Below are 18,469 nucleotides of genomic sequence, written 5' to 3'. Positions count from 1 at the left end.
CACCTGTGAAGAAACACCTCTCTGTTCACATTTAACCTTTTTCAAATAGTAAGCAGGCGCAACGAAAGTCCCGGGACGACCCTTCTAGAGCGGGAGGACCACCGTTTGGAAACCGCTTTCAGAGAAAACCCACCCAAGTACGGCCAGTAGGAGGGGCCATGTGCTGAGGTGTTTGAGAAGGTGATGCCGTAAAAGCAGCCAGTGTGTCGCAAACCAGGTGTTTTACGGGGGGAAGGTGATGTCGTAAAGCGGACAGGGGAAAGGGAGGGGAGGGTGAGGAGGGGTGGGGGGGAGACAGGAGGAGGAGGAGGAGGGAGGTGACTCGCGAGCGGCTGCGCTTCAGACTCAGCGAGAGGATCATGGCGGATGGCCCCAGGTGTAAGCGCAGAAAACAGGCGAACCCGAAGAGGACCAGCGGTAAGTCTAAACTCTTCTTTCACCGCCACTGGGATACCCGGGCGGGCTGCCGGGGAGCTTTTCACTCGGTAAACTCTTTCTTGAGACTTCTGGGAGTGAGTTGGATCACGTTTCAGGGACTTTTAGGGAGTATTGGTGTGTTCATATCCCAGTGTGGTGGTGTACCGTTATACCTGGCTGGCTTCTCTCTCCGCCTAGCGGTGCACGGGGCCGCCTGGCTGAGTGAACCGTTATCCGTCAGTTATAATAACCCGAGTAGCGCTTCATTGTTGCCTGTATTTTTAAGTTTTCTTCACTTTTCCTCGCTTTGTTTCGGTACTTTTCTGCCACTTTGCCACCCTCAGCAACACTTGGCGGCAGGTTGCGGGGCTTTCACATAACAACGTGGCCCGTTGAACGCAGTTTGCAGTTTAGTATGATCATTTAGGGCGAGGTTGTTGCGGGGGTTTTTCATGCTAACTTGCTGCTCCCTCTAGCCCGGATGGTGCAGTTTTTCTCTCCAGTTCGATATAATACAACTTTATCTGTCTGTTTTAACCGGATGTTGAATCGTGCTGTTGCGGTGAATCTATGGGATTTTTTGCATGGGGTTTGGTCTGCTTCACTGCTGCTCCGGTGATGGCACAGAGATGGGATGTTTATTTTATCTCCAGTTCACCCCTCCCTGCTGCAACCGCAACACCACATGTTACCATAGTTAAGGTAAGAGTGGATATCGTATTTCTAATCCTTCTGAAGTAGTTTTGACGTATTTGTCTCCTGCATGCATTTCTTCATCTTATGCACCAGGTTACTTTTATTATTTTAGCAGTTTTTGTTATACGGCGTGGGTTTGATGTTGATTGCAATGCAAATTACTCCTATTGAACATTTTCAACCGTTGCTTTTTGCACCTGCCAATTCGGGTTTGTCAACCGTTAGGAATACATAAAAATAAAAGTTGATTTGACTGCTTCTTGGACATTAAAACTACTTTTATTTTGTAGTTTCTAAACAAAGGCTTCGAGTCCCTTCATTGCAAAATATGGACTTCAAGTATGCCTTTGACATACATACTTCATCTTACTTAATAGAATCTGTTCCTGCTGTGATATAGCTGTAATAGGCTTATATCACATCAATGATATTATTGTAAACTGAACTCAGAGCACATTTCCTACACTATTAAATCGTTTTTGAGCCCACCTGTTATGAAGTAAAGGATATAAAAATAGCATTGAGAGGCAGGTTGTTGTAATAATTTTAACGTAGTCCCTCATTGGCCGGATTCTTACCTGTACTCTCCCCCTCTTTCATCGTATCAGCCAATAAAAAAGTAAACCTATAAATTTATATATTTTTAGTCACCGTTATGAGGCATGATGTGTGTGAGCCGAGGGGCTGGAAAGCACCTTTTTTTTTCTCCTGCTGACGACACGACGGTGACTCTGCGCGTCCGTACAGGAGCCATCATCATCATCATCATGTTTACCTGAACGCGGATAACGGGGCTTGCAAATGGCCTAGAAATAAACAGAAATAACACCTGCGGCTCTCGTCCGTTACCGGAACAGGATCTGCTCGCCGTTTCATAAAGCCTCTGTGTCTCGTGAGGAGCCAGAAAATATCGCTCCAAATGTCAACTTGTGCAGGTAGAGATGGTTTTTTTTGTAGTTTTCACCGTGTGTGCCATGCCAGCTTCGCATGGATGCTCGCTTGCCTTCATTCTCGCGGGATTTATCTCATTGACACGCATTTCTGACCCACTTGTGCATGTTTTATCTCCGCTTTAATGTATTTTGTGTGTGTTTGTGTGTGTGTGTGTGTGTGTGTGTGTGTGTGCGCAGACTGGTTCTTTGGTCAAGTGCACTCTGCAGCTCTGTGTGTCTGCACGGAAAATGAGCGGTGCATAAGGTGGTTATTCCTCTGTTATTCCCTCCCGTGGACAATAACAGTGCTTATAGGGCTCCCCGTCAAACCTCTCGTTTCCATCTATTGTGTTGCGGTGATTCGTTATACAATTTCCTGAGCGGTGTGCGGAAGGGAATGGCGGTCAGTACCATTACTGCAGTGAAGGCGGGGTTGCTGCCTTTTTTTCTAGACAGGAGACAGCCAGGTACGCAAGGTGATGCAACACCTATAAAGGTGTATTTTCACCGATTTTACCGTCATATCCTTGCAGTGTAAGGCTCAGATACATAATGGGAGTATTCCTGAGCATCTCGTTTCGGTTAATTTCCAAACATAAAACGTAAAATGAGATTATAATGTGAAAGGAGCGCATCCTCATCCGTGTAACGGTGCGCACAATCAAGATGGCAAAAGGTGCCGTGATTCAGTGTGCACCGCTTTCATCTGCTGCAAGCGGAACTCGTCTGCCTCTCCTAAACGTTTCATTTTCTACCTGCCTCAATTTTAAACGTGCATTTCTACTTCATGCGCACGACACAGACTGCCCGTTCACAGCCTCTTTTAATTTTAAAGGAGCCCATGTGCCAAACATTAGCCTGTGCTGATTTACCATGACCTCATGTCTGTCATCTCCATGATGTACAAACAGATGCTGATACCATCAACTACACAGTACCAACGCTTTATGTTGTACTTAACAGTTCATGTACTTCTATGACTTGCCACAACTGACTCTGTGGTTTGTAAATCTAATTCATTTACATACATGCCAATCTAAAAGTAAACTCTGTCATATATTCGAAAGTGAGGAAGCATAAGGCACGTCTTTTTAAGAATTGACTATTCATTCTGAATAATATTATGATTATAATAATATATAATGTAAGGCAAAATATTGAAGATATTTTTACAGTTTTCTGTATGAACTAATGAATGTTTATGGATGAACTGCAACAATTATCTTTGCATGTCTTTTTGTTGTTTTAGTTTTACATTGTACAATAATGCTTTAGTTAATCAGAACAACTTCAGTATTTTATTATGCATGAGCAAAGCTGTCAGTCACGTGTTGATGTCCATCTCTTCATACCCATAACACCTTGTGTTTCACAGTCATTTCGTGTACTTATGATTTCATTGATAATGACAGGGACTGAGACTCTGTCAGGTTTCACCCAAGTTCAGATGGTGCTGGTGTGTCCCCTACATTAACAGAATAACTCAAACCTGCTTGCTGTTATTGATAGATGGCTTACAGTTGGCCTTGCTCCCCTTCTTTATGGAGATAATTTCCCAGCATGCAGCAGCTGTAAACATGCTGGTATAAAAGCCCAGTAAATGATGAGTGTCATCCCCCTATAGGCCTGCAGAGACCCCTTACAACCTTCACTCTTCTCTTACTGTACTTGTTTTTGCTTAAATTAAACCCTTAACTCACATTACACTGTACATCAGAGTGAGTTACAGCAGCGCGCACAGGACATAAAATAGTTCCTCCTGTGTTTTAGAATAAATATATATAAACTTAGTAAAGAATCAAAGCTCCATCACGTGTTAAATCGTCTGCAGCTCTTCTGTAAATGGCAGGTGTCGCCATGCCCTGCTGCTGCCACTTTGGTCACGACTTCGTCATCCAGCACCTTTCCTCTTACTTAAACGTGCTACATGTTTGCGTGTGTATGTGAGTGCACTCAGCTTGGCTGTAATCTAACACTGCAATTTAGGGACTACAGGAATGCAGCCTGGTGTTAACATACCTTGACAGGATAAACACAGCGGCCTACTCCCAGGCTTGTACTGCTCATACGGAGGAGCCTGCCAGGGACCTGGCCTTCACCGGCGTCTGTCCGCCTGTTCTGCAGAGGTATCTGGTAGAAGATGGAAAGGGGACCCGTTTAGTTTTCAAACAAAAAAAAGTTTATATAAGAGTTAGTCATCAAAAAGCACGGTGTGTATCCCTGGTGTCTAAAATTCATTGAGTGCATTTCCTTCTTTGTAAAACCGTGATTATTATGGTAAATCTAGCATTGTTTACATCTATTAATCAACTTTTTATTTTTTGCCTTTGCTGATGCTTTGCTGCATATCCTGGTATGTTACCATCACCTGTAGATCAGTAGAATTGTGTGAAATCATTGGCAATGAATGTGTATTGTGCATACGTGATCTCATGTGCATGCATGAAACAAACAGTGATTCACTCACATATACTCATCTCCATAGTACTTCTAAAGGTCCAAAACTCCTTTAGGTTCCCTGTTTTGGAACCAGTTACAGATCTCGAGTGCCAAAAATGTTCATTGTCACGAGCAGTGAAAGTAGTGCAGCTACAGATGAGCGTGTTGTTTGCAGACTGCTCACCAACTGCTGTTACATCAGGTCAGGTAAACAGTTGTTGATGTGAAAGTGCTTTGAATTACAGTTTTAAAGGAATGCTCTTGTCTCTCTGGTGACAGGCTCTTTGATCAGCTTGCTGGTGTTTGATGCATAGATGAGCAGTATTTTCTCTGGGTCTGGTATTTGTTCAGCTCTCCTCTGTAGATACTGAAGCTGCAATGCTTTATTAATGCATTGCATGGTGTGCAAAACAAGCTTTGCATCATCTCAGGACTCCAGCTGAGTTTATTCCTTTATATCAGTGCCATATAGTGTTGGACGATATTCTGTTTATCAGTGTTTCTAGACCACGACGCACTGTTACATAACTCAAAATTGCATGCACTCACACTCTCTTAAAAGGAAAAAAAGATCATTTTGCAGGTAGTTTTGTTGTCCTCTTTGTATGAATGAAACATTTTCTTGCAGTCACCCAAAGGTGATCCAGTTACAGGAGTCCTACAGAGCAAAGGAGTCATGTGAGTGAGACACCTTGCTATAGGCTGGTTTCATCCTGATTTACTCCTTAGATAATTCTGATAGCAAAGTATTTAGTTTGTTATTGTATGTAATGTATAATTTGGGTGTGATGTGAATATTTTTGCACACGTCCACCTGAGTTGTGTATTAGGGAGAAGGCAGAGGGGAATGATCCTGAGTGGTTGTGGTCGACAGTAGCTGTTAATTGATCCATGGCCATTGGTCATTCATGTTACTTTCTCCTCGTGCTAAAGAGCCTGGGGCTGAGTGTGCGTGTGCCTGAGTGTTTGTGCTGTTTCCCTTGCACAAATGGGCCTGTGGAATGACAAAGCACTACAGGACGTCTTTAGCGAGTCAGCATTAACCCCTCCCATCGCCTTTTACGGTCCAGAGGGGGAGGTGCGTCAGGCCTACTGATGCTGCTGCTGTGACTAATTGAGCAGTGTGTGTGTATGCGTGAAGGAGACTGTGCATGCTTGTGTGTGTGTTTGGGTGAAGGTGGGAAACTGCTACTTTCCTCTGGGCTTTGCATAACAACGCAGGCCTTCTTGTTTGGATTTACATGCATTAACATGGTGGTGCCTGTGAGGGAGAGTCAGAGGTTCCTGCTGATGCTGTTGCGTATCAATTAAATAAAAGGCACCTTGACAGATCGGGTGGAAGAAGATGACTCAATAATACGGCTTAATAAAGGCAGAGGCATTGGCTTTAAAGTAGTTCAAACAATATATAGGTGCGGCATGTTTGCAGTAATAGCAGATCAGTCAGAGGCTCGATCATTATCTAGCACTATAAAGCAACTTTACATATTAGAACAAGTATAACACAATCATTAGAGCTGCAAACGTTTTTCAATTGAAAGAAAATTCTTCTTTTTTGTCACTCAGTTAGGAGTCTTTGGGTTTTGACGGCCGATCTTGGGAATTTCCTTTGAGCATTTCTCAAACTGTTTGGACATTTATAGACTAAATGATTAATGGATTACCGTAAAATCCAGAATATAAATTGCACCAGAATATAAGGCGCAGTCTGTTTTTGCTTGTATCCCAGAGGGTATAGCTATTAACAAAACAAGTTATTTCAATTTATTTTCATTTAAAACACATTCAAAATACACACAGATTACAGCCTACCATCTGTATTCACCATGGCGAGTTTGCAATCCTGCCAGCTACCGGTGCTGTGCTGAGCTACGGTAACATTGATTGTTGTGAGGGTGGTGGCTGCAATGGGGATCATGACGGTGCATGTCCGTGACGAAGCGTCAGCAACAATCAAGTTAGTTTCCCTCTCTTAAAACAGCGAGTAAAACAGCACTGCGACATTTTGTAAATAAGAGACGTTGTAGCAGCTCGGACCGGAAACAGTTTAACGCTGAGATGTGAGTTCACCACTTAACAACCGTATAGCGCCATCGTCTGGGTAATATGCCATAACACAATAAAATACCTCTCTCTGCATTACTGGTATGTTGGTTGCACCAAAAAATGTTTTTATTAAAAGTGGGTCTTATACACCGAATTTTATGGTCATTGTGGAAATAATCCCAGGTTCATCTCTTAGAAAAATGATCCTAAGTTACAGCCCTAAAGGTTTTTACTTAACGAGAATATGATGAAGAAAACAATACCGACTGTGGCTGTAATAAGTTTATATAGTGGTTTTTAAACTGATAAAGTGGGAGAGTTTTTCACTCAGTCATGTACACTATAAATCAGCAGGGTGTGTTTGGCAAAGTTGCTGAGTTAAGCTACACCAAACAAAACAGCCATAATCGCAAACACCTCATTAGCCGAACTACATCTGAAACGTAGTCTTAGTCACGTGACATATGACGTAGCCTGCACAGACGCGTTTGTCGTCTCGTAGGTGTGATTTGGCCCCGAAACTCCTAAACACGCAACATGAGAGCTATTCTCAGTGCAGGTGTAAGAAAGCAGTGGGCTGCCTCTGAGTTCATAGGAAACTGAGAGCGACTTATTGTGTCATTCAGGCTAAATAAATCTGAAGCATGTGCAGCATTGTGGCTTTTTAAAGTCTGCACTGTAAGTTGTCTGTCACCAGTGTTGACAACACTGATTTTAGAGGATAGCCCCCCCAGAGCTGCCCACCCTCCCAGAGGTCAGAGGTCAGTGGAGCAGCCCTGGAGCTGTGTTACAACACAAAGCACATGAGCCACATGTGCAGGGAACTTAGCTGCACCATTATTACTTTAGTAAGACACGTTAGAATGGTTTGAATGCATTCCTGTGACTGTCACCAACACATTAGAGCATGTTTTTATTGTACATGTTCATTAAAATCAAAATATTCACAACAAAATAAAAAAAATACTTAGTTTAGGTGTCTGTGAAAGTTATTGGATCAGTGACCTCAGGAGAAATGAAGAATTCATGCCTGTTCTTTCTGGATGCGTTGAAAAGAAATGGCTGCTCGTTTATTGCTTTGATTTAATGAAAGACATTCAGAGTTTAAAGCTGCAGGGGCTGTCACACAAATGTAACACTCATAAGAGTAGTAGAAAAAATCAATTTGTTTTTATTTCTGCTGTGTAAAATTAAAAATCAGATTATAGTCAAGCCAACTCCTCCAAACTTCCAGTGCCGAGGAAATCAATGTCATGAAGACAGTGTTTACTCACTGCCACCTACGCTCAAAACAAAGCCAAAATGTGGAACCAGGACTGAAGTTTACCTCCAGCTCCACTGAGGCAGAAAATCTCAGAGGAACTGCCAAAGTCGCATTAGCACTTTCTTCTTAAAGGTGGCCTAACCCGTTTCCACGTGTAACCTGCTTTGCTGTCGCCTTTCATCGCTCGCATTAAACCACCTGAATATTCATGTATTCAAGAGGCTCCCCGAGCAGCTAACAGCTAAAACTTTAATCTGCACTGAGGTGCTAACTACGGCTGAGCTCTGAAAGACAGACAGCCTGCAGAGAAGGAACCCACTTTACTCTGCTGCTGCTGCTGACCAGCATCCCACCTCAAACCATGCATGTGTGGGTGTGCATTAAAACTTTCATAAATTTGCAGAAGTGTTTAAACGTGCTTGTAAGTGTGTGTGATTGTGTGTGCATGCAGGCCAGTGTGTGTCAAAAGAAAGAGTCCCATTCAAAGTCCGGTGTGTGTGTGGGAGAGGGGGAGCACTCTTTCACACTCAGCCGGTGGGAAACTCCTCTCCCTCTCCTTTGGCGGTGGTAAAAATTTGCATATCCTGCCATCCTCTATTCTCTTTTTTCTCTCCTGCCGCCTGAGAGGCAGAACAGAGGGCTGCAGGCTCCCGGAGCTCAGAGGAAATCAGTGAAAGCGCAGCCCAAAGCTGCTGCCTGCCTCCAGGCTCAGCACCCGAGCCACAGCTACGTGTGCTGCTGTACAGTGGAGTATAAGTGGAGCCGTAATCCTGTGCATGCTGGTCATTGAAGTGGAATGAGGCCTGCCTGTGATAGGCTACCCGCTTTGATTCCTTTCCATTAAAATTGGGACACATCTCAAAGGTAATACCAAAAAGAAAACAGGTGTAGGAAAGCTGGAATGAAAGAAGTGTGGCGCTCAGAGAGAAGCAGCAGAACAATGAGATGGATGAATAAAAGACAACAGTGAAACAATCCAAAATGAAATCCTAACTTAACTTTAGATTATGATGTTTGTCCCTGTTTCAAAATACTTCTTCCCTTGAAAGCCCATTTGGGATTTTCAGCTGTAGCATCAGAGTTTTCTTATCGGCAAAAGACTGGTGGTAAACTATTTTTTGCTGATCGAATCATCGTTAAGTTGTGCAGCATCGTAACTCTGAATATTTTGCTTTTCTTTGTCTTACATGAAAGTAAACTGAATATTTATAGGGTTTTGAATAGTTACTCAACGATCTGCAGTTTCATTCCAGGCTTTGTAGACATTTTTCAGTAGTTTGTGCCACTTTATTGTAAGGGTTGGGAATCACAAGTGACCTCATGATTCAATGCAATCATGATTATCAGGGCTACGATTCGATTATTAAACGATTCTCTGTGCATCGACATTTTTTATTAGATCCCATTCAATACAAGGTGATCTGAAATATTTTTACACCAGTTCACGTAATTGCTAAATATTGTTGTTACACTTGATGGTTAAAAACTAGTTTGAGGCACCTACCTGTCCAACAGAAAGAAGGCCAACGCTGTGATTGGCTCAGGGAACCACAGGAGCGCCCCTCCTGAAAACGTCCCGTGCAAAGCAAAACAACAGAATAGATGTAGAGGGAAGGGTCTCACAAGGGTCTGCACACACACTCACCAACACATATAGAGGCCCATAAGTGATGATTTATATTATATTTGTAAAAGTCTGTATTTTATTTTTCTAGGAAAATCCTACTTATTGTACCTTACTTATTATTATAGTAATCTTTACTTGCAGTGGTGACTGACTTTAAATGGATGTTGAGTAAGTTTGCATAAAAAATAGAGGAGCAGACAAGTGTAAATAATTTACGCTTGATTTGAGGTAAGCAGCAGACTAAAGTGGATTCATTTGTCAGGAATACGTGCATTTTACTGACCTTCACTTGTCACTTGTTTTATTAAACAATAAGGTTGTCAGACTCAGTGTCTTTTGAGATTTCTGTAGCCTGTGCAGTCTTGACCAGGACACTATTGGAAACGTTGTATGATCTAAAATAGCTCTTCATGCGTACTAAACTTGTACAGTATATAGTGATGGGAAATGTTTCTTTAAGCATGTACCGTGGCATATCCATTTTTGAGCTTCAACCACGCTCAGATGCCTTTTCACAGGAACCAGATTGTTTTCATAAGAACATGTTGTATTATAATACCTTTAAGAACCACAGAGGGTTATTTATTCTGATTTCACATTTTATTACTTTAACAAAACAAAGCTATAGAAAACCACAACCCTGACCAGAGAATTCTCTGCAGAGTCGAATGTATTTGTGATTGCATAAAGCTTAAAAAAGGTAAAACGTAAAAGCTGCATTAGGAGGAGGGGAGGAAACCTCCCAGCAGCCCCTGCGGTCTCAGGAGACATAAATCACTACAGTGGACAGGTGGGTTAGGAGGGGCCTGGACTCACTAAAGACCCCCCAGAGACCTCAGAGGGAGCAGCAGCAGCAGGACAGGTGGGAGAGGAATAGAGAATTAGATTAGAAGCACAGTAGAGTGATTTATTCTCCTCTTTTATACTGAAGCTGCATTTCCAGTCCCGTCTTTCTGATCATGTGTGTGACTCAGAAAAGTCATGCAGATAATGTCAAGTATTTGCAAACTTGTTCGAAGCAGAAACGTAAGTAGAGAGTACAGGAAACGTGAAACAAAGAGCGGCCTTATCACAGTACTATTAAAACATAATGCGTTAAAGAGCTTTATTTATTTATCTACAATTACAAACCTATCTTTTGTTGAAATCACCCACGCCCCCTCTCTGGGGGGTCGTTGCAAGACATGTTTTGTTTACTAACCTCGTGCACACGTACATATAGAAGGCTTCCTCTTGCATTACATGAGCCTGAAACTCGCTGGTAGCATTGATGTGGTAATCTACACACTAAGCTCTTATCAGGCAGTTATTTTTCTCCAGCCACAAAGTAGTTCAATTCTGTAGAAATCCGTTTTTATCAGAGTCCTTGTAGCTTGGTAAAGTTGACAGTGATGTCATGAGGCACAGTTTCCCCAGAGGAAATAATTGTGATTGGTTGTAGGGCTGAACAATTAATCGAAATATTATCTAAATCCCACTATGACCTACGGCAATTTTCAGATCGCAGGAGGCACAATATTTGTTAAGGTAAAATGGGTCTCAAAATACCATTTTCATTTAAATATAGTGCCACAGAGATGTTCTGGCCTACATGTCATACACAGACATATCAAATATCTTAGTTTGGTACAGATCCCAACAACACAAGAAACGCACCATACTCACACCATAAATATGTTTTTCAATGAAAATGAGAATAAAGATGTAAAAGTTATCATTCCTTTGATATCGCAAATCATATCAAAATCGCAACACAAGTCAAAATAATCGCAAACAGATATGTTTTCTAAATTCAGCCCTAATTGGTCGCTGATTTATTCTCAGCTTCTGATTTATTGGGGCGCTGGTGTAGCTCAGCAGGCGCCCTGTGTACAGAGGCAAAGTCCCTTTGGTACCTGTCTAACCCCACTATCTTCTCCTTATATTTCCTGTCTATCTTCACTATCTCATAAAGGCAAAAGGCCAAAAAATCTGATTCATCATCCTGAATCTTTGACCAGTAACGGGTGCATTGCATTTTCTTCAGTTGAATTGGCAATGAATTTAACTTGAAACAATTAGTCAAAGGATTAGTCATATTACAATAAGTTCTAATGTGTAAAAGCCCATTGATTAAACAAAGACATCATGTGTAGACAACTGACAAATGAAAAGCTGCAGGGCCCGTCAGACTAAAGCAGACAAGTGGGCACACCGACACGTCGAGGAAGGACTGGTGAGATTGGTGCTGAGATTGCTCTTGGGCAGTGCCACTGGCACTTGAAAATTATTTAGTTTTGTGACAAACCTGCTAATGCTCATTCGACTGTAACGGTGCATTGCAAACCTGTGGTTCTGTTTACGTTCTGTGGACAGGTTTCTGTTTATTTATTGTGATGCTTCACGCGTTTGATAGTAAGATGTCTGCTGTCTCTCTCTGTTTTCCTTCTCCCACCGTGCAGGACAGCAGGTGTGAGTGAACACATTGAATTGGAACAGAGGATTTGATTAGAAACTGAGCTGAGATGTGCAGTGTGAACTCTCTCTTTGTGTCTCCCCTCCATCCTGCGTCCTGCTGGCTTGCTGTGCAGTGCATGGAGCCAGAGAGATGGTGATATACGACAGGTTAAAAGTGACTGGGAGGACGCAGGCAGAGGAGGTGGAAGATATCTCTTGCTTGCAAACAAAATGTGAAGGTCTATTGAAACGCCTTAATAAACTGTCAGGAGAGATTTAGATTTGCTTGTTGATGTAGGGGAACATTATCAGTCGTCCTTTTGAGTCGTGCGAGCAGTTTCATGGCTGTGTGAAAGAAAGAGCTGCAGAGACCGAGAGAAAGGGAGTGTTGTTATTGAATTACAGGTGATGGCTGCTAATTGGGCCCTCCAGAGGTTGTATGTGTATGTGTGTGTGTGTTTTGTGTGAGTGTGTGTGTCTGGCTCTGGGGATGCAGAGTTGATGAAGCTGTTAGGGTAAAGTGCGGGGCCCCAGTGCGCTCCCTGAGTGCTGCGCTTTAGAGGCTGTCCTGTCCCTGCGGAGGAGCGCTAATGGAGGCCACCCGGCCCTGATGTATTACACCCAGACTGGATGGATGGAGGGACGACTGAGCCGAGGGTGATGCTGCTGTAATTGAGGCGGCTGCTGCTGAGCGAGAAGAGCGCTCGGGTTTTTGATGAGCTGCAGGCATGAAGCAACACGTTTTCGCCGGAGCTGTGACAATAACAGCATCACCATCCCACTGTGGCGCTCAGCAGGGGGACGCCAGGGCCTGAAAGTCATACTGCTTACGTTTTTATCCTAAATCATGTTATGCTTCTGTCACCCATTCGTGTGACACAACAGTGACTATGGCTTATAGCCAGTCCATGGAATTTTAATGTGATGCGGGATGTGAAAACCCTGCGAACATCTTGTTTTGTAAGAAGCAGAGTGTGTTCAGGGGAAACTTGAAGAACAACTCGTCATTAACATGAGCTGTGGTAGACAGTAGTGCTGAAATGATTTCCTGATTCACATACAATTGATCGTGTAATTTAAGACAACAAATTGAAAACATTTTCTTGCACAGGTATTCACCCTCCTCAAGTCAGTATGTACCTGCTGCATCTTTGGCAGCAATCAGAGCCTTTAGTCTCTCTGTGGCCATAGGTGAACATCACAGGACTAGAGGTTGACCAGTTAATCAGTGCCAGTTGGATGTTTTCTAAACTACCGTTATCTGTATGACTCTGATAGAGGCCACGAATGGCTGTGCAACCTGTAAAAGTCACCTGTTCTGCACATTGCTGCTTTGCATGGAGGCTACACACAAAAAGTCATTCCTTCCCTGTGAGTTAATTAGCTTCTCAGGGGTGTGTCCAGGATTTACTGGATGTTTTTTTCATTAAATTAATTGGCACAGATATTTTTACAGGATTAAAGCACATTCAGTTTTGCTGGTGGTAAAATACCGGCACCAGCACTACATGGTTTTGAGTTTCTGTGTGTATTTTAAAGATAAAGCAATATATTATTTATTCATAACGTGCAGAATCTTTCTTTGTTTCATGCACTAGTGAATTGAATATCTTTGGGTTTTAGATGGGTAAAGCTGTCATATCTATTGTACTGTTTTAATGTTTTTAGAGCATGCAATTAGCAGATACATTTACTAAAAAATGGGCAGATTAATCTACGATAAGCTCAAGTGTTGTTTCTTGTGTAGTGCATGGTGCTTACACTGAGTTTTAACTCATAAAACTGTTCCTGCCCCCTTCTCACTGTATTTCTGTATCTATAATCACGTCCAGTTTGCTGTCTCTCTGTTGTTCTTTGTTTCTGCTGAGCGTTCAGGATCTCTGCTGTCACTGACACAGTGCTTATCCACTTTGGTGGATTTTTGTTGATCAAAGCAGATTTGGCATCAGTGTTGGCGCTGCGGCGTGACTGCTGCTGAGGTGTCAGCTGTTCAGTCTACAAGAGATGCGGACAAACGACACTGCGGGCTCTCTCATCAGTTTGTTTCTGTGTTTGTGCTGCTGCCACTCTGTGGGATTCTGGCTCCCTCTACCTTCACTGTGGGGAAACCTGTGGGGCAAGGACAACACCCCGTCTTCTTCTTCTACTCTTCCTCTGGGGTTTTATGTGCGTGAGTTCTGTAGTGAGAACATCACAGCGGCCATCTGTGAAGCCATTTGCATCGTCGTACTTCTGTGTTTTGAAGTCTCAGTATTAAAGTGTTACATGACTAAAGCTATCAACCATAAACAGTCGTGTGTTTGAGACTTTGTGGTTTGTTTACTTTGAAGGAGGTGTGTCGTTATGGAAGGATGTGAGTGACGGGGTCTACTGTGCGTCCTTGCAGGGTTTCCTGTGCAGTAATGGTGTAGCAGGGGTCATTGTGTGGCCGTGTTTTGACCCTGCTCATTACACAATTCATATTTGTCACATCATTTTCAACAAAAAGCTGATATTCTTTATGCTGCATAACCCGTCCAGGCTGTTTGCTCTCTTAGTGCAACAGTGCTGAGTGGAGGAAGAGGAAACTGTGTGCTATCTTTACACCTGCAGAGGTAAACTGTCATCTTCACTTTGCACGGCGAGGTACAAACATCTGATACTAAACCACAAACCCAGCCTGTTTATTTCAACAGATTATTAACAAAAAGTGACAGTATGTAATGTAACAGGTTATGTTGTGACATTGCTTATAAATAAAGCACATTCCTACTTCGTTGGCATTGAAATACTAAAATGTGAAGATTTTGACCTTGCACTCAAACTGTTGGCATCCTCTGTGTCTCTGCAAATTAGCTGTTGACTTTAGGAAACCATCAGCCAGTGTAGCCGGAGGGCAAAAAGTTTAATTTCCTGCTCTCATCAAGTATGTAACCCTGAGCAGAAGTCTGGCTAACTGCAGTTTTCCTTTTTGGGTTATCACTATAAAAGAATTGGCACAGGTGCAGCTCAGAGGCTGCAGCTTTCTGCATCTCGACTGGGTTTCATCAACAATGTTAGTTTTCCCCTCTGGTCTCATGCAGCAGGCATCCTAATGTGAGCTCAGGGATACTTGGAGGTAATCTCAGCAACCTGTAGTGAGCTTGTGTAGAGGTTCATTAGACAGCAGTTGCTCTGCCTCTTCCAGTCCTGCAGAGTTCAAGAACAGAGGTAGACCCTGTGAACGCTAAACTTGAGTGTCTTGATTGAAGTCTGAACAAATGTTTTCTTTTTAACACAAAAATGCCTGAAAGCACTGCTCCCAACTTTTTAAATGTGAATGTAGTTCTTAGAGATGTACAACACGATAACTTCACATTTTTGTTCTCAATAGGAGTTACCTGTAGTTTATGCACACCTGAGGGTAACAAAGGCTACAATGTCGTGAGCAAAGATGGATGATTTATTATTCTACAATCAGCAGACTGACAAAATATTCTGCAATATTATTACAGTATGCAAAGGAACATTATTTTAAGTTTTGACTATGGTCTGGTGGGTTTTACACTGTTATAAATGAAGAGTTCCGTGTAGTTTATGCACACCTGAGGGTAAGAAAGGCTACGATGTCATGAGCAAAGATGGATGATTTATTATTCTACAGCTCTCTGCACCCTTGCAAAACAAGTACAGCAAATTGCAATCATTTGTCTTCCTCTAAAACTGTAAAAAAGTCTCATTGAATGCCCATTCTATTCCCTGTAACAATGAAGTCTGACTCAGAGCATGCACTGCAGGACAAAGAACCTATAAGTGCATGTCAGACAACAAACAGTATATTGTATGTAGCAATATATATGAGATAGCCTTCTATCAGATGATAATTTACTGGCCCTAATATGTTGTACATTCATAGACCAAAGGATTCATTGTAAATAGTAATGATTGGTGGATTTATGGATAATGAAAATTACCTTGTTTGCAGCCCTAATTTAATTAATCTCTTCTTTGCTCCTAAAATAAACTCAGGCTAAATTGAAAATGTAAAAAGATGCATAAAAAACATTAATCCAGAACGGGATTAGTTTGGGGAAATATGTTAATGAGACACGATGTAAAATTCTCCTCCCGTGTTCCCTCAAGTGTTATGTCTCTTCTTGGAACATCTGCCAGCTTCTTTTCTCTCCCGTTAAATGTCGAGACAAGTCAACTTTATTTATGTACACAGAGCTACCTCAGATTTGTCTAGCAAATACATACAGCTAAAACAACAGCTGAGAACAAGGAGAAAGAAGCAAACTCAAGAGATTGCTGCTAGTATATGTGTGCTTATGTGTGTTAAATGTGTGTGTGTGTGTGTGTGTGTGTGTGTGTGTGTGTGTGTGTGTACCCTTCCCAGCATAGCAGGTGTGCCTGGGCTTCAGCCCCATTACAAGTCTCATAAATACCACCTGACAGGGTTACAGCAGGCAGGCTTCGATATAAAACTCTCCTCCCGTGGCGTGAGCATGCAGCCCTTCAGCACAATTATATTATAGCACACTTCAGGAGAGGAAAGCTGCACCCCTGTCCAGCACTTCTGAACAGACCGAGCTGCTCAGAGCACACACACTCTCTCTGTCAGGCTGTGTCTTCAAATGTAAGCTGGTTTTATTTGTTTATTTTATTAACTTTTTAAGAAACGTGCCACAAGAATTCATTTGATTTGGATCCTTTGTTGGCTCCTTTTTTTAATTGATTTTAAAAAGTGGATACTTATAAATGTGTACAACCACAGATGTTCATTTGAGACTGAAACCTGGCTAAAACACACACACGCTCACACATACACACACACACACACACACGCACTTTCAGAAGCATTAAAGCATCTAATTTAACGATGCTAAATGGGAAAAAAAACACCACGAAGGTCAAGGTGTGCTGAAGTTTAATCCCTCTAGTTAAGGCAAATTGGGCACATTTATGGCCAGAAGGTTTTGTAATTACAAGTATTTGTCTGGCATTCACTTTGCACACACACACACCTGTGCAGTGTTTTTCTGTTTAGCCTCTTCGCCGCCTCGCCTAGATGACATTTCAGTCCACGGCGGCGATCCGAACGTGCTTGACATTTTGCTAAACTACGTACGGAAGGTTCTGCCTGTCCCTGTGTTTTCCTTCCCCTCCTCCCTGCATTGTGTGACTGGGTAAACACACACAAACACACACACACACACACACACATACACATGCTCCAACACATGCGTACATCCTTGCAGGCTGCCTATACATCTGGGGCTTTTGCTTTGTTCGCCTGCAGGTTTAGGATTATGCCTTTGTCTTTACTGCCTGCCGTGCAGCGAGCAGCCTTGATGTGTTTATTTTTGATGTTTTCCCTAAACACACCTGTAAAGAAAAAGTAGGCTAGCATCTCATTATGAGCTCTCAAAACAGGTCAGTCGTTTCAGTCTGTACATGGGAGGTTTCTGCTGTTTCCTGTGCCCAGACATAAAGGGTGGAACAAGCTTTAATGCACTAAATAGCTCTGTTTGAAGTGTTTGTATGTGAGCTAATAGACTAAAGATCATCAAAGACGATGTTAGCAATGTTACTCGACAGTGTCATGAAGCCCAAACCTTTTGATAATATACCAAACACACTGCTGTCGCATAGTGAGCTGAAGGTCTTGGAAAATATCCCGCCTGTAGCTGTGCCTCCTCCAACCGTCCCAGAGGTTCAACTTTTAATCTAACGGCTGACAGCATATGGAGATGTTCTTTGTTTCTGTGCCACTCACACACGAAGCCTCCCCTCTGCACTGCCAGCTCCCTGGTACCCGGGCACAGTCTCATCTCCCAGCTGGACGCTGTCCCTCGCTGACAGCCGTTCAAAGCGAGCTAGCTATTTTGCGCGGAACCCAGACGGCAGCGGCATGGTCTTCATTTAGCGGGGACAAAATCGCCACGCCAGGCGAGGCTACGTGCCAAAGAGCTGCCCGCAGAGCTCGCCACGGCTGCTGCCAGCTCCGGACATACAGTAGACGGGCAGAGCCAAGAATACAGTGGTCTGATTAAGTAATTTGATGTAAGATGGTGGGATGCTGTTAGGTATCCTGCTGGATTTGGAGATGGAGATATCGTTAATGGGGAAAGGAGGGAGAGGCTCCGTGTGCTTACCATCTGTGTTCTGGTTATGAAATTAGGCTGCTGACTGGATACACAGACCCATTCATAAAGGCTTAGTCCCAAAGTTTGGACTTTGCAGTTACACAGGTATATTTATTCATATAGTTTGATAGAGATGCGGCCATTTGTATTTCAAATCTAGTTAAGGGATATTGATGTTTTTCAAGAATTGTTAAATATTTCTTTAATTGTTTGGGATCAAATCAGCCTCCTAGATTGAGGAAGTGTAGTTAAGCTCCCTGGCCTCCGTTAGATGACGCGTATTAAGCCTGGTGGAGGTTTTCCAGGGCCCATTGGAGAAGTGGATAGCGTCCTCCAAAGGCACAGAGACAAATTGCATTTTTTTCCAACCATAATAGCATTAGCTCCCCATAATAGCATGATAGGACTGAGGTTGAAAATCGTCAAACTGGCCCTTTAAGTACGATAACTAGTGCTTAAAAGACAGTAAGTCTGTCAGAGCACCTTTAGCCTCTGTAATGTTATG

At 42.7% G+C, this 18,469-nt stretch overlaps 1 protein-coding gene across 2 annotated transcripts in view; it reads left to right on the top strand.

Annotated features, from left to right (window-relative positions):
* The first annotated feature begins 333 nt into the window (after nt 1-333).
* The window catches only part of LOC138611473 (zinc finger E-box-binding homeobox 1-like), a 70,143-nt gene continuing 52,007 nt past the window's right edge, over nt 334-18,469 (top strand). The window contains exon 1 of one of the 2 annotated variants that reach the window (XM_069684616.1): nt 334-417. In XM_069684616.1, the coding sequence (XP_069540717.1) occupies nt 360-417 (58 nt within the window). In that variant the 5' untranslated portion in view covers nt 334-359. Of the gene's footprint in view, nt 418-2,021; nt 2,049-18,469 lie in introns of those variants that run through there. The other variant, XM_069684617.1, reaches the window with a different exon arrangement.

This window comes from Semicossyphus pulcher, unplaced genomic scaffold (assembly GCF_022749685.1).
Source record: "Semicossyphus pulcher isolate SPU_LCO1_2020_fin unplaced genomic scaffold, fSemPul1.0.p SCAF_7, whole genome shotgun sequence".
In the NCBI taxonomy this organism is placed as follows: domain Eukaryota; kingdom Metazoa; phylum Chordata; class Actinopteri; order Labriformes; family Labridae; genus Semicossyphus; species Semicossyphus pulcher.
The sequence above is the reverse complement of the archived record's forward strand: the minus strand, read 5'-3'. Positions and strand labels throughout refer to the sequence as shown.